Source organism: Gymnoscopelus microlampas (genome assembly GCF_963454915.1).
Source record: "Gymnoscopelus microlampas genome assembly, chromosome: 22".
NCBI lineage: Eukaryota > Metazoa > Chordata > Actinopteri > Myctophiformes > Myctophidae > Gymnoscopelus > Gymnoscopelus microlampas.
The window spans coordinates 19,695,031-19,711,088 of NC_139959.1; the positions used below are offsets into that span (position 1 = coordinate 19,695,031).

Genomic DNA, 16,058 nt, shown 5'->3' on the forward strand with positions numbered 1-16,058 from the left:
CACACACACACACACACAGAGACAGAGAAACATGCATCGTCTCTGTCGGGTGGAAACCTCAGGTTACTTTTCTGGATTAAAATTCAAAAACAGCAAAAGTAGCAGATCTACAAGCTCAGTGTTTCATGCTTCTGGATCAAGTAGGGCATTAAATTACGCGAAAAAAACACAAACTTAAAATATGGAGATACAAGGTTTCTACCCGACACCAACGATATGAGTATCCTAAATACCTCTGTTACCAGGGCTTGTACAGCTCAAGCACATTACAAACTAATTTAAAATAATAAGGATTATTTATGGGTACATTTTTACACTTAAAAATGTAAGTCACGCTGCATATTTTGCTTGCGTGTCTGTGGCAGTGATAACATTTACCACATCATCCTGGGACTTGCCGTCGGTCACCACTACAGCGATGCGGTTCTTGACTCGGCTGCCTCTCTGGGAGGTGCTGAAGACGTGGTCGATGGCAAACTTGATGGCTCTGCCCGTCTGCAGCAACAACAACAACACAATCAATTCACCCTGCTGCCATCCTACCCTGTCTGGCATTTATCTTCATTGTAAATTCAAAAACTTTCACCAAAGCGCAGTACAAAGTGCAATATAGCTGCAAGCAGCGATAATACGGGGCCAGGATAGAGAAAGAGAAATGATAATTCCTTTAACAGGTCAGTTCATGAAAGTCCTTGCGGTCTTGTTTCCAATGAGGGCCTGTGAGCAATTAGGGGTTAAGAGTCTTGCTTGTGTCGATGACAAATTTCATCGACACATTTGCTGACCTGGCCTGGAATCGTACCTGGGGCAACCAGAGCCTCTGGCTCCCTAGGCAGGCTCACTAACCACTCAGCTATGGCCGCCCCTGAGAGAGAGAGAGAGAGAGAGAGAGAGAGAGAGAGAGAGAGAGAGAGAGAGAGAGAGAGAGAGAGAGAGAGAGAGAGAGAGAGAGAGAGAGAGAGAGAGAGAGAGAGAGAGAGAGAGAGAGAGAGAGAGAGAGAGAGAGAGAGAGAGAGAGAGAGATGGAAACGGAATAGATTGAAGATAGAAACGGAATAGATTGAAGAGACAGAGAGAGAGACATGGAAACGGAATAGATTGAAGAGAAAGACATGGAAACGGAATAGATTGAAGAGAGAGAGAGAGAGAGAGCCATGGAAACGGAATAGATTGAGTCATGTTTTTTGCAATTCAACTTAAATGAGTGTGCATCAAGTGAGGCTTGAACCAGCAACCTTGCGGTCGTGAGGCACTCTTAGGTAGCTGCAACACTACCTATAATGCTATAGCTTTGTCCAGGCTGATGTTGTCTGTTGAGGATGACAAACGCTTGCCTTCTGTCATGACCCAAGCCCCTGTTTCACTAACACTAAGATCACTCGTTCACAAACCATTTACCAATGAAGAAATTGTACATCTCCTCAGAAGCAAAACTAGTGAAAGTAGCCGATCTACAAGCTCACAAACCATTAAAAGTTGTCAGATTGTACATCGGCTATTTTCACAATGAAGTATGTTATACATTGAAAAAACATACTCTCATTGCTATCTGAAAAGTTGTGAGATTGTAGATCAGCTGTATGTAAAAAACACTCAATTAAGTATTTCATGTTATCTTTAACAATTGCAGATGTATTCATTGATAGTCATGTTGTGTGAAATGCAACTTAGATGAAGTCTGCACCAAGTGAGGCTTGAACTGGTGACCTTCAGGTTGTGGGGCACACATTTAAGCGAGAAGCCACCAACAGACAAGAACCTGTGAAAGGAGATCACAGAGATGATACAGTTTCACGCAAATAGCTGAAAAATCCTGGGTTTAAGTGTTTTTCAAACTGCTCAAGATTGCGGACAATCTAAGGGCGGTGCTTACTGGTCAACGTGATAGATGTGTTCCTCATTAGTCAAGGCACATGTGTAAGCAGGTCTAATGGCTGTCGGCCAAACGAGGCATGACTTTTGCCTGTTTAAAGTTTGCATTTTCAAAAAATTGCTATAGCGCCCCCGTTTGACCAATTGGAGTAAGATTGGTTTCAGTGATATTTGGAATGGCCCTTTACATTTCTGCAAAGTTTCAAAGAATGGTAAGTCTGCATGTATGTGTTAGGGGCAGATGAATAATTGTCATAAAACTGCAATATTCATTGGCTCATTAAAGCTTCATTTTTTCACTTATGGAAAATATTTTGCAAACGTTTTTTGGCATAGGTCCAAAGTTCATGTGTAAAAAGTTTCGTGCAGATTACTCAAAAATCCCAGGAGGAGATAGGTTTTAACTGTTTTTCATATAATTCAAAATGGTGGGAGATCTAAAGGTCAGAGGTCAAAAGTCAGAGTGTGAAAGTTGTTCAGCATGAGGAGACGCATGTGTGCATCGAAGTTTCATGGCTGTAGGTCAAACAGGGCATGAGTTGTACCTGTTCAAAGTTGGCATTTTTCAATTGAGTGCTATAGCGCCACCTTTTGACGAAAGATTGTGAGAATTATTTCTTGATCGTTTTTCATGACCATCTATCATATGGCCGAGTTTCATAAAAAGCGACTGCACGGTTCAGCCAGAACTGCCAAAAGTGGCAGAAGAAGAAACGGAATAATCAGAATAACAATACGGGTCCATGCTGGAAGCCTGGCCCCGTAATTACATTCACTCACACATTCACGGACGGTGGAGGAAACCACGCAAGGCACCAAGTTGCTCATTGGGAGGTGTTAGTGGTTCAGTGTAACAGCTTAAGGTTCCCAACCTTTGGTTCCCAAGCAGCCGCTCCACCTCTTGAGCTGAGCCACTGCCGCCCCATTTAACGACTTAAACCCTCAATACTTTGTAAACTTGACCTTTGGCTCGGTACTGGGTCTGCTCTTTTTACCCTGTACACCAAACCTCGTAGCCAAAAATAAAAAAATAAGTAAAAAAAGCTCACAACGTGTCGCAGAGTTTGTAGATCTGCTATTTTCGGCTAATGTTCCCACTAGAATAGGGATGTGATGGCACCGGGTGAAAAGGGGTTACAAAATCGTGGGATAAAAATGTAGGTAAAAAAAAAAGAATAGGGATGCGAGAGTTCAAGTGGTTTATGTTAACATATAAAAAATAAAGTCCCTGTCACACAAAGATTTGGCGGACCCCCTGCAGTATCTCTGAGGTGATTTAGATTAATGCCATGTTGTTTACCTATTATTGTTTGTTTAGAAGTATCTTAGTGCTTGGGCCTTGCCTGAGTGTTTCCTCCCAGGTAAGAGATGTCCTCTATGGCCTTGATGAGCTCAGCTCCACTCTGGTGTCTCCCTAAAGGAATCTCCAGACGAGTTATGTCACTGTACTGAACAACAGCTACCTGCAGAATACACACACACGCGCACGCACGCACGCACGCACGCACGCACGCACGCACGCACGCACGCACGCACGCACGCACGCACGCACGCACGCACACACACACACACACACACACACACACACACACACACACACACACACACACACACACACACACACACACACACTGGTCAAAGCTGGGAGTACAGAAGAGATGAGACCAGATGAAACAAGCAAAAGCCAGAGAGGAAAATACAAGACAAAATGGCAACAATCATCAAATCTGTATAGTGTATTATTTTAGTGTACTTCTTTTCTGGAAGTAAATAGGTTGAATAATCCACGACTAAACACTTCATCCTTTAACCACTGAAGCCCTATATACTTTGTTGTATGTCAAATAGCATAAATAGCCAATCTGCAAACTCACAATGCATCACGATGCGACACGTGAGCTTGTAGATGTTTTTGCCAAATGTTCGCCTATTGTTGCAGAACGTTCACCTATTATGACATGCCTGGGATAGGGACGCTAGGGTTCATGTGGTTAAATGCTGTGGAGAGCAGTATATAATGTACCTGTGTGTAGAGTGAACTGATGTCAAAGCTGCTGCTAATGTTCACCAGCCACCGCTTGGCTGTGTCGAAATCTTCGAAGCCAACACTCCATGAGCCGTCCACAATATAGACCAGGTCATTCACTGCTGTACTGCAGCCTTTGTACACACACGCACGCACGCACGCACGCACGCACGCACGCACGCACGCACACACACACACACACACACACACACACACACACACACACACACACACACACACACACACACACACACACACACACACACACACACACACAGTTGAGGTCAGACCCATTTTAAGTGATGCAGTATGTATAATCTACATTCCTGTCACAAGGCACACAGGTCAGTAAAGATGTACAGGGATCAGTTACGACACAAGAATATGGAAATATTTAATTGATTGTTCTTGAAATTAAACATTTTGCATTCAAGTGAAATATCACTGATGCTTCAAAAGTCTTGTGATTCCTCCTACCACAAATGCAATTAATGATAGCCATTTTTGATAATATGATAAACATGCATCTGAAATCATGCTTTGGGGTGTCAAGGCTAAACCTGCATGCTGTTATTCATACTTAAAGGATGTCCATGACAGCAGTGCTTACCGGCTCTAATGTCTTCGTCTTCGACAGCGTGGAGACAGTTCATCAGTAGGAACAGGATGAGACAGCGGACAGACCACAGCAACATGACTCTACGGCCAGGTTCTAGCAACACACACTGCCCTGCGCTGTGCTGTGCTGTGCTGTGCTGTGCTGTGCTGTGCTGTGCTGTGCTGTGCTGTGCTGTGCTGTGCCGTGCTGTGCCGTGCTGTGCTGTGCCGCGCTCTCCTGTGCACTCCTGTGCTTTGTTGTCCTGTCCTGTCTCGTCTGTGGTGTCCTGTTGTTGTGCTGTCCTTCCCGACCTCAACTTTGCAGGACAACACCTGAAGCCAACAGACAGTTCAAGGGAGCACTTTGAAATATCAAAACATATCATTCACGTTCTTCCTTGGTGTTATTTCTGTCTCAGAGATAACAGCTTTATTTACCGTAAGTCACACTGAGGGGTTGGACCCGGGTTGACTGAGATGACAGTGCATGTGGAAGCAAACCAAACCAAAACAAAACAAAGCGGGGGCGCCCACTGGCCTAGCGGCCCATGCGCATACCACGTATAGGCTCTAATATAGCCTGACAGCGTGGCACGAGTTTGAATCCCAATCCCGACGACCTTTGCTGCGTGTCACTCCACGTCTCTCTCTCCCTGTTTCCTGTAAATCTCCACTATGTACTATAAATAAAAGGCAGAAAAGCCCCCCAAAAATCTTTTAAAAAATAACAAAAAAAGGAAAGCAAGTGCTCAGGATCTCAAATGGCTTAAGACAAGCTTTCAGATACAATAAGGAATAGTTCAGAAGTTGCAGTACATATGACAATGTTACTCAATAATTGACCTTCTTTACCCTTGACCGCCAAATTCAGACAGATATTGTCAGATATTGATTAAGTAATATACAACGTTTTGTGTTCTTGTATTGTGATTTGATAATAAGAATGAGTTAAGACCTTTATGAACAATCCTCTCTCTGTCTCTCTCTCACACGCACGCACGCACGCTTACATGCACGCAGCATCTGCAACTATGCGCATTTGTTTTGTGTGTGTGTGTGCGTGTGTGTGTGAGCACATGTGTCTGCGTGTGTGTGCGTGTGTGTGTGTGTGTGTGTGTGTGCGTGTGTGTGTGTGTGTGTGTGTGTGTGCGCGCGCGTGTGTGTGTGTGTGTGTGTGTGTGTGTGTGTGTGTGTGTGTGTGTGTGTGTGTGTGTGTGTGTGCGTGTGCGTGTGCGTGTGTATGTCTGTGTGTGTCTGTGTCTGTGTGTGTGTGTAGTACATGTGCATGCGTGTGGTACTAGTGTGTGTGTGTGCACTGTGTCAGCGATTCTCACTCCCAGCTCCAGCAGCCAGTCCATAAAATTGTCGTAAATAAAACAGCGTGCGTCAGACTGCTGAAGTCATTACAATGGCTTGGCAGTTTGGAAACACACAAGCGCGACACTCGGTCAAACCGCCGCATCTCTCCCTGTTTCTCTGTCTTTCATCAATACCAGTGCCTCTTTTCCCTCGCCACGCTCCCCACATCTCTCACTCTGCCCCTGTTAAAGGGATTTGGTGAGGGTGGTTGTCCCGTAGGACATGCGGCCTGCGTTTTATGTAGAAAGCTTACTGCTTTGATTTCACTGTGAAAAACATGCTTCCACCGACCGCAAGGCTGCAATGGCCACAATAGGACTCTAAACATACTGTAGTAGGCACCCACTTAAGCCCTGTACGGTACTTTATCGTACGATGAAAATCAAATATAGCCAAACTACAAGCCAGCGCTGCTATTTTACCTATTAGAGTGCCAAAATATGGATGGTAGGCTGAAAGAGGTTAAGAGGAACTCCCGCTTTTCACCAAAACACACGCAAGCCAAAAACTACAGCTGCCTGGGAGACACCATAGTCGGGGATGTCATGAGAAACCAGTTCAGTCAGGTCAACTCACACACTGAATTAAACTATTTTTAATGAACGAACAATACATTTATTTGGTTTGGTGATGGATGGATCTGCTTTTAGATACTGTTACGTGTGTGAGTATGGAGTAGAGGTTGTGTGGCCGTGTGTGTGTGTGTGTGTGTGTGTGTGTGTGTGTGTGTGTGTGTGTGTGTGTGTGTGTGTGTGTGTGTGTGTGTGTGTGTGTGTTTATGTCAGTGTTTGTATGGAATTATGTGTGAGTGTGAGGGTTCACTTCCAGGTGCGGACCATCGCCTGATTGCTGGCTGCCAATCACCACTGCTTCCGGTGATAGGGTGGAGAAGACTGGAGAAGACTATTTAAGACCTGTGAACACCTGTACTCTCTGGCGGCATTTGCAGTAATGCTGTGTCCACCCAAACATGCATATAAAATTCAAGGTTAGGTTTAGGATGATTATGTTTATTTCCCTGAGTTGCTACACGTGTCATTTATGATGTTTGTTAAAGTAGTCCAGGCCACTAAGTCCATTTTTATGTTACAATAGTTCACTTTGTGATACAAGCGCCAAATTTGGCATGAACAATGCCTAGGACCTACTTTTGCAGAAAAGCCTGTTAGCCACGCAAAAAACCCCAATATGGCTGCCATTTTCCAAAATGGCTGCTGGCGAAAGACATTTTATGTGTATTTTGACCTGGATTGTGATTGGATTTAGATTATTTTGGTATTAACATATAGTTTTGACTCCCCCCGCCCCCTCCCCCGTTAGCTACGCGAAGAAAAAACAATTTGGCTGCCATTTTCCAAAATGGCTTCTGGCAAAAGGCACCCATGTCTGGATCACAAATTGTTCTAATCGTCACTTTTGCAGGCACTCAGCTGTGTGCACTGAACGCCAAAGCGGTAGCACTTGCATCTACCACGACGTTAAGTCTTGCACCGGCTTTTGTCAGTTGTTCACAGATCTGGGCAATTGGTGCCCAGAAAGTGTCATCCACGCTACTTGCCAAATGTCATCTTCTGCTCACCATCCCCAGCTGGCAGGGCTCTCTGTATGACATTTGACATACAGTTACCTGGCTTCAGACAGGGGCAACTTGATACGTGGCATGCTTCACATGATGTGCAAGAGATGCCCTCATCATAGGACCTCTGCTTCCATGCAAACAGGTACAATCTTGCATCATCAACCCCATCACCAGCGCTGTTCTTTTCATGCACTGTTACTGGTGGATATTGACTGAGTTTCTGGAAGACATGAGACACTTCAGGCCACACTTGCCGGGTTTGCCATGCTGTCTTTTTTCCTTTTCCCACGAAAGGTTGACACGACATCACATCCAGTGAAAGTGTGAAAGAAAAGGATGCCAATGGATTTTTCAGGGCCTAGATTCTTCACTAAATCGTGAACTGGTAACCAACAACAATACAATACAGTACAGTACAGTACAGTGCTGTTCAATAACAATACAGTACAGCACAGTACAGTACTGTGCTGTACAATAGCAAAACAGTACAGTACTGTGCTGTACAATAACAGAACAGTAGAGTAAAGTACAGTGCTGTACAATAACAGTACAGTACTGTTTTGTAATGTGTTCGCTTGTCCTGTTTTAAGCGGTTACTTAGTTTTTACTTTACTGTTGTGTTCGTTTTATTTTGTCGTAACGTTTCCTGTCTTGTCTCATTACCTTGTGATTCGTTTTATTTCTCCACCTGTGTCCCGTTAGTCCCTTAGCTCAGTGGTGCGCATTCTGCGCAACCTTTTTACAGTACACCCTCAGAAAACATTTGGATTATCCAATCACAATCCAGGTCAAAAACCACATAAAATGTCTTTCGCCGGCAGCTATTTTGGCAGTCATATATATATATATTTTTGCATGGCTAACGGGGGGAGGGGGTGGGGGGGAGTCAAAACTACATTCTGATGCCAAAATAATCAAAATTGGATTATCCAATCACAATCCAGGTCAAAAACCACATAGCATGTCTTTCGCCGGCAGCCATTTTGGAAAATGGCAGCCATATTGGGTTTTTGTTGGGTGGCTAACGGGCTTTTGTGAAAAAGTAGGTCCAGAAGAAACTTTGTGGAAAATTTGGCGCTTGTATCACAAAGTGAAGTATCGTGTCACTAACAGCCCGTACTTTTAACTTATGTCAATTCTAAAACAAAAACCCACTTTATGTTGCATCCCCTTTTCCCTTAGCTGCGGATGTAACGATACTCTTGAGGGAGCACGCAACATCTCCCCCTTCCAAATAGGGCCTTCTGAATCCCTCCATACAGCAGCACATAAAAGTAAATCACAGCTGGTAGAAGAGGTAGTGGAGGATGTGCAGCAGTTTCTAGAAGGGCAGCATGAGACCAGCAAATGAACAACACAGACTTCCTATTAGTGAAGTACACATGTGATTGGTTCAGAATAGAAGCGTGGAGCCAATGGTTGGCATCCAGTAACTATGTTTCCTGACTGAACTTGCTCTGCATATTTCATGCGTGACACTCGATTACTGTTACGTAAACAATACTCAAGTAGTACTGTAAATAATACGCTAATAGAGGTATACTTCACTGACTGAACAATAGGCTCTATGCACAGCAGCCATATTGTAAAGAAATTGGGCCTCTTCTTACTTCCTTCACAGGTGTTACCAATGATATTAATGAAGGCTCTGTTCCATTCTGGTCGGAGTCAGGGTGCTGATATTGTGCATGTTGGCTCACTGCAAACACTGCTATACCAGTGGGCCTCAAAGTGTGAACCAGTTACTCTCATGGTTCCTTGAGGGGGTTCCAAATGGCCCCTTACGAGTGTGTAACTCTGAGTGTACAAATGGAACCAAATGGACCGGGTCCATTTGGTTCCATTTGTACACTCTCATACTTATGGGGGTCCTTGAAATTAAAAGGTTTGAGAACCACTGTGCTACACTAAATGGAACAGAGCCTTATTAGAATCATTGGTAACACCTGTGAAGGAAGTAAGGAGGCCCAATTTCTTTCCAATATGGCTGCTGTGCATAGAGCCTATCATAATTTAGACATTTAACAGATGCTCTCGTCCAGAGCGACTTACAAGTGCGAGATCAGAGTAAATGGCATGAACCCCAGTCTTCACGTGTCAGGGAAAATGGCCCTGTAAATTAAATTGCACTTAAATTAAATTAAGTGCAAAGAAAGCAATTTAGTGCTTCAAATGCAAAGAAACTAGTTTAGCCTACCTACCAGGTACAATATAAACATCAAACCTAGTATCTGTCTAAACAACATGCTATCTAGCATTTGTGTACAAGCAAAAACAAATCTAGTAATAGCATCTATCAATAACACAAGAGGGATATATAGGCTAAGGGAAGAAGAGCGCTGGGGGTTTGGTGTAGTCTGAAGAGGTGAATGTGTTTTCAGATTGCGGTGGAAAATTGGGAGTGAGTCTGTACTAGTTCTAAAAATGTAAACTAACTGCAAGCGGGAGTTCATAACACAGTTTGGGAGACAGGAGGGAGAAGGATCTAGGACATGTGGAGCGTTGTCCAGGATGTTTTAGGGAAGGGACAAACAGACTTCCTGCGTCAGCTGAGAAGCGAGTGGGAAGGGGTGTGGGGGTTAGATCATGTCCTGAAGGTATGGGGTATAGCCTACAATGCAATCAAGGGCATGATGGCACATAGGCTACAGTATGTGCCATCATGCCCTTGATTGCATTGTAGGCTATCACCAGTGTTTTGTACTGGGTGCAGGCAGCTACCGGAAGCCAGTGAAGGGAGCGCAAAAGGGGGGAGACATGTTAAATAAAGCCCCATGCTTCTATCCTCAACCCGTCACACACACATTTACAACAGGGAAGTTTGCATTGCTCATTTACTTCTACATGCTGCTGCTGCTGCTGCTGTAGAGTAGATGTACTGATACTTGACTTAAATATTACTGTACTGTACTGAATAACTGTAAATAATACTCATGGTGGTCCATGTTCTTTTTTTTTTTTACAACTTTATTTTCAATTTTCTGCCCAATGTAGTCATTTCCAATTGTGTACTGTGGTCCCTGTAGCTGCCAAATCCTACTTGTTGGGCTGTGGAGGGAGTAGACATTTAATCTAGACAACCGCACGCCTCCTCTGATGCACATGGAGACACCAGACACATATTGTCTCCTGACAATGAGGAGTTTCACCAGAGTGCGACGTGAACAGAGGTTCACTTTATCTCCAATGTAGTTATTATTTAGTCAGTGCTCTTTTGTAATTGGTTAAATATTTATAAATCAGACACACTTAATCACTTTCACGTAAAAAAGAAAAATGAAAGAAAGCAGGTCTACAAGCTCACAACGTGCCGAGATGCAACGCTTTGTAGACCTGCTATACATGACGCAGTATAGGGTATAATTTATGAAATATCATAAAAGGTTGAAATACAGCGATGACATGTTGTGTTACCCAAAGGACTGCTTCAGCTGTAAGATATGTCGTTAGCCTCGTAGCATAATTGCCTATGTAATTTTTTGGCCAAATTGACATTCACATCTGCCTAACTCTATACTCTCCTAATACTGCTGCTTCATTGTGCCTTATTGCCTATGTCCCCAGCCTATCAGAATGCTTTAGCAATTATGCATGAAGCTAACTTATTTGACTTAGGCAGAAATTATTTTGAATGTAACAAGCATTCTGATGGCTGAGAACATAGGCAATAAGGCAGGATGAATCAGCAGTGTTAAGAGAGTAGAGTTGGCAGATATAAATAAAGGGAGATAAACATGACTTAGGCAAAAATGAGTGTGTTGACGAGTGTGTTGACTGAGTGTGTTGAAAAATGAGTGTGTTGCCTAAATGAGATAGGCACTTTTTGAATAAGTCAAAAAGTTATTTTTTGGGGGCTTAATTTGCCTAAGTAATTTCTTCTTTCCTGAAAACCTTCAAAATATGACTTAGGCAATTATGCTATGAGGCTAACGATATGTCAACTCAGTACACAAGCAGAACGATCTCCTCAATTCATCTCCTCCACTGTGAGCTCATGTATTCCTCCCTCCATCTGCTGTTTCCGCTCTGCCTCACTCTTTTATTTATTACATGTTTAAACGGCATATTACTAAATTACTCACGCGATTACAATTGTGGCATGTGGCAAGGTGGGAAATGAAGCAGAACTCCTCTCTCATGTTACGTTTGGTTGCCCACACAAAACCGCCTGTATCAATATCACTCACATGGCCTCGTTAGGGAGCTACAGTTCTATGGATGAGTGAGTCCATGTTGGCTCTTTATTAAGGGCTTGTTCATCATCAGTCTCATCAAGGTGCTGCGAATAGTAAGGTTTTCTTTGTAAACACTAAACATTTTGTGTGTTACAGTTCATAAGAGTTCAGGCAAACAAGCAAGCCATGCGTAGCTCCCTGCTGGCTAAATTGGCTATTTAATGCGTATATGGCATAGACCATATTCACACGGCGGCCATATTGGAATTTAACATTGAAAGTGCCGCCACCCGGGGTGGCTACTTTCATTGACTTCATAGAAACATGGCCGCCGTGTGAATATGGTCTATAGCAGGGCATATTATCATTCTGTGTCAAACAATATTTGAAAACAGCAAAACAATTTATTAATATAGTATATCTCTGCTGTCGGGCAGAAACCAGCTAACTCCAGAATGTTCATTTTTCAGGAATTACAAAAACAAAACAAAAAGTGTTTTGGGTTTTGTTCATCATTGATAAGAACAGCTGAATGGACCTCAAAGCTCACAATGAGGTTGGAGGTCAAAAAGGGGTGGAGCCTGGAGTCAGCAAAACCAGCTAACTCCACCCACCTTTGGTGGCGTTAGCTGGTTTAGCAGAAAGTTTGAGGATCCAATGGAGTTAGCTGGTTCTGTCAGAAGCACTTTTTAATACTTTTCATCAATATGTTTTTTAACCAACACATAGACTTAAGGGTGTTCAATAGTTTATGTCGAAAAAGATGCAAAAGCGTCAAAATTGAGTTTCTGCCCGAGAGCAACAATATCATATAATTATATAATATTATTATTAAATATTCAAATATTTTGACACAGAATCAAATGTATGGTCATGATTCACCTTGAGCCTGGATGGCTTGGTTGCAGGCTTAAAATAATTTATATAAATATTTTCGGAAATCTCTATTGGAAAAGTTAATGGGCTTTCAATCTGTGGCACCACAAAATGGCTGTTGTATGTTGGAACCCAGCTCAGGACCTGTGCTACCTCAAGCAGTGGCTCTCAAACTTTTTTTTTAATTCAAGGACCCCCATAACGCTGAGTGCACAAATGGAATCAAATGGACCCCTATGGGTCTGTCCATTTGGTTCCATTTGTACACTCAGAGCGTACACCCTCAGCCCTGTGAGGGTCTATTTGGAACCCCCTCAAGCCTCAAGGAACCCTGATGGTCCCTGTATACCACTTTGAGAACCACTGGCCTAGGGTATGCCATTCAAGATCAACAAATCTTACCAAATCATTGTAGCACTTAGTTTAAGTTAGAGTTAATGTAGCCTACTATTCTTCTACTCTACAGTCTACTCTAGATGTTGGTGAAGAACAGAATGAATTCACAGAGCTCTTATCTAGGGATTAATCATGATGTGTAGCCAAGCTGGTAATACAGTAGTATTAAAATAGACAGGGTCATCCTGGTATCTTAGTTTGTTCTTCATTGATCAATAAGTAATTTTTGACCACTAGAGGGCAACAAAATTAATGTTCCTACCTGTGTCACCAAAGAGCACCTATCTCTCAGAGCCACTGAATGATCCCTGCAGCGCTATTTTTTTTCTCTTTTTAAACTGTTATGTAGTGTATGTTTGTAGATACAAACTGATGTGCTTTGACGCACATCAAAACCTAAATAGATGAGCTGGTAGATGTGTTTTAGGCTACAGTATACAACAGTAGATTATGATGTTGAAATGTTTGGGGATCTCGGTGCTTCTCAATACAGCATTACAGGGAGTCATTATTCAATGTTATTATTTCAGCTTTAAGATGAGAGGGAGACATCATCATAGGAGAGACAGACGGTAAGAAAGCTGAGAGACAGTTTAGGAGAGAGAGACAGCAGGAAAGCTGAGAGGGAGACAGTGCAGGAGAGACAGAGTAAGACAGCTGAGGAAAGCTGAGAGACAGACAGCTTATAGGAGAGGCAGACAGTAGGTAAGCTGAGAGGGAGATGTTATACTAATAATTAATGCAAGTGGCGATTAATGCAGGGTGTAATAGTATAGCCTTACAAGTCCAAGTTCTACCGTTTGTGTCCTCTTTGTAATTCTGTACATATGAACGTCATCATGGACCAGGAGGAGGAACAAACCATTATTGCAATGGTAATATATAGATCCAGTAGCCACACATCAATAATCACTGAGTTGTTATTTTCTCAGAGAGAATAGCTTATATGTAGCCTATATAAAGTATAAACACCTAACAGTAGCCTAGCCTACAGTATGTCACATTTCTTCACAAGTGAACTGCTTCAGTTTGTCTAACACATATGATCTAACACATCTTCCTCTGCAGTCCAAACAGGCATGCAGAGGAAGGCCTCAGGGACTGATCTACACTAGTAGGAATGCTGTAAGAATGTAGTGAAGAGAATAAGAATAGAATAGAATATCTCAACAGTATAGGGGAAGGCATCCGTGCCAGTGGCTTTTCATCTCTCATCCTAGCTCCATTCCTCAGTGTTCTCTGTCAGCTTGGAACCTTTCTCTCAACTTCATTCAGATGTGGTCGGTTACTGCACCGACTCGCAGTAAAAAAAAAAGTTCAGCAATTACTGGAAAGCATGCGCATCTGTGCAGGACGTATAATTATATCTGAGCCAGGCAGGGACAGACCGAGAGCGACAGAAGAGAGCGGCAAAAAGAGACAGAGAGACAGAAAGAGTGAAGGGGAGAGAGAGAGAGAGAGAGGGGGGGGGGGGGGGGGGGAAGAGGGAGGAGCGGTGAAGAGAAAGTGTGTGTTCAGCGAAGGACCCAGATAACCCATAATCACACAGATGTATACACTTGTATATTTAGCATTGAGCTGCTCCCAGGACACACTTTGCACCAGATGCCACGCTCGAACATGAACAGACACAAATATGCATACCGGTAACCATGTTTGAACTCTATAAAACATGGCATTAGATGGCAGTTACATCACATTGTACACTTTTCACTTTAGCTAGTGGGAGTGACATTAAGGTAAGTTATGATACACAACAATATCTATAAAATATGCAAACACAACATTCTCTCTGTTTTCAGCACATAATTTATATTAAAATATATTGAGTTACTGATTCATTGCGTCTACAAATAAATCCTGAGTATGCTACCATTTCTACACTCTCAGAGATAAATCAAGACTGTTACTGTGCAATGTGTACACAGATGCATGTTTATTGTATTTTTCTTTCTATCACAAATAAGACACCAAATGTTACAACATGACATCTGCTTTGGGCCAGGCTATTTTATATTTCTCTGCAAAAAAAGGATCCTAAATAGTCAGAAATATTTCAAATAAGGCACCAATTTGCTGCCAGATCTTAGACAGAATGGTGTCAGATCTAGATTAGAAACAATTCTCTCGTGTTTGAGTTCTTTCATTGTACGGCAGTCATATTTGTACAGCAGTCATTTTATACCTGAATGGTTTAAAGTCAAACCATCAATGTCACAAACTTGCACCTGTGAGCAAAACAACACAGCTTAACTTTGACCAAATATGAATTAGGAGACATAAGAACCCTGCTGAACTCTACACTGAAACAAACCAAGTTGCCTTGGAAAGTGCAGTGCCAATTTGAACTTATATTATTGAAATTTGGCCTAAATATGTTTAACCTTTTAAGTTACTATCACATTTGTATTTAATAAACCTGACCTATAGCTTTTAAGCTGAAGTTTATCATAGCACCAGTCACTTTAACTTACACCCCTACACAACAGTGGTGGAAAAACTACTCAAATTCTTTACTTAAGTAAAAGTACCAATACTGCAATGTAGAAATACTCTGTTACAAGTAAAAGTCTGGAATTCAAAATTTACTTGAGTAAAAGTACAAAAGTATTGCTATACAAATGTACTTAAAGTACCAAAAGAAGAAAGTGCTCATTATGCAGAATGTCCCATTTCACAAGTTTTCAAATGTATACAAATCTTTTGAAAATAGCAGATCTACAAGCTATTGTAGATTGGCTATTTTCAAATGGCCAAAATGTATAGGGCTGAAGTGGTTAATATGTTTTGTAATAATAATCAAAATCTACAAAGTAACTACAGTAGGCTACTAGTAACTAAAGTTGTCCATTCCAATAATTGTGGTAAAAAAGAGAAATCGGATTAAAAAGTACAATATTTGCCTCTGAGATGTAGCAGAGTAGAAGTAAAAGTACTGAAAATTGGAAATACTCCACTAAAGTCAAAATACCTCACAATCATACATAAGTACAGTACTTCAGCAAATATACTTAGTTACTTTACACCACTGACAATAATGGAATATTACTGTACCTTTATGATTCAGCTTGAAGGTGGCATTGATGAAGTGAAGTGTGCTATGAAGTGAAGAAGTACTATTCTCCTTATGGTCTGTAGAGGGAGTCAAAGGCACATGGAAGCATGTCAGGCAGTGCCA

At 42.2% G+C, this 16,058-nt stretch overlaps 1 protein-coding gene across 1 annotated transcript in view; it reads right to left on the reverse strand.

Moving 5' to 3' along the window:
- The window catches only part of LOC311039377 (uncharacterized protein), a 66,130-nt gene extending 50,072 nt beyond the window's left edge, over positions 1–16,058 (reverse strand). The window contains exons 1-5 of the mRNA XM_084049226.1: positions 15,935–16,058; positions 4,509–4,828; positions 3,896–4,032; positions 3,216–3,335; positions 379–495 (exon numbers count right to left, since the gene is read on the reverse strand). Coding sequence (XP_083905352.1) covers positions 379–495; positions 3,216–3,335; positions 3,896–4,032; positions 4,509–4,593 — 459 coding nt within the window. The 5' untranslated portion in view covers positions 4,594–4,828; positions 15,935–16,058. The remainder of the gene's footprint in view (positions 1–378; positions 496–3,215; positions 3,336–3,895; positions 4,033–4,508; positions 4,829–15,934) is intronic.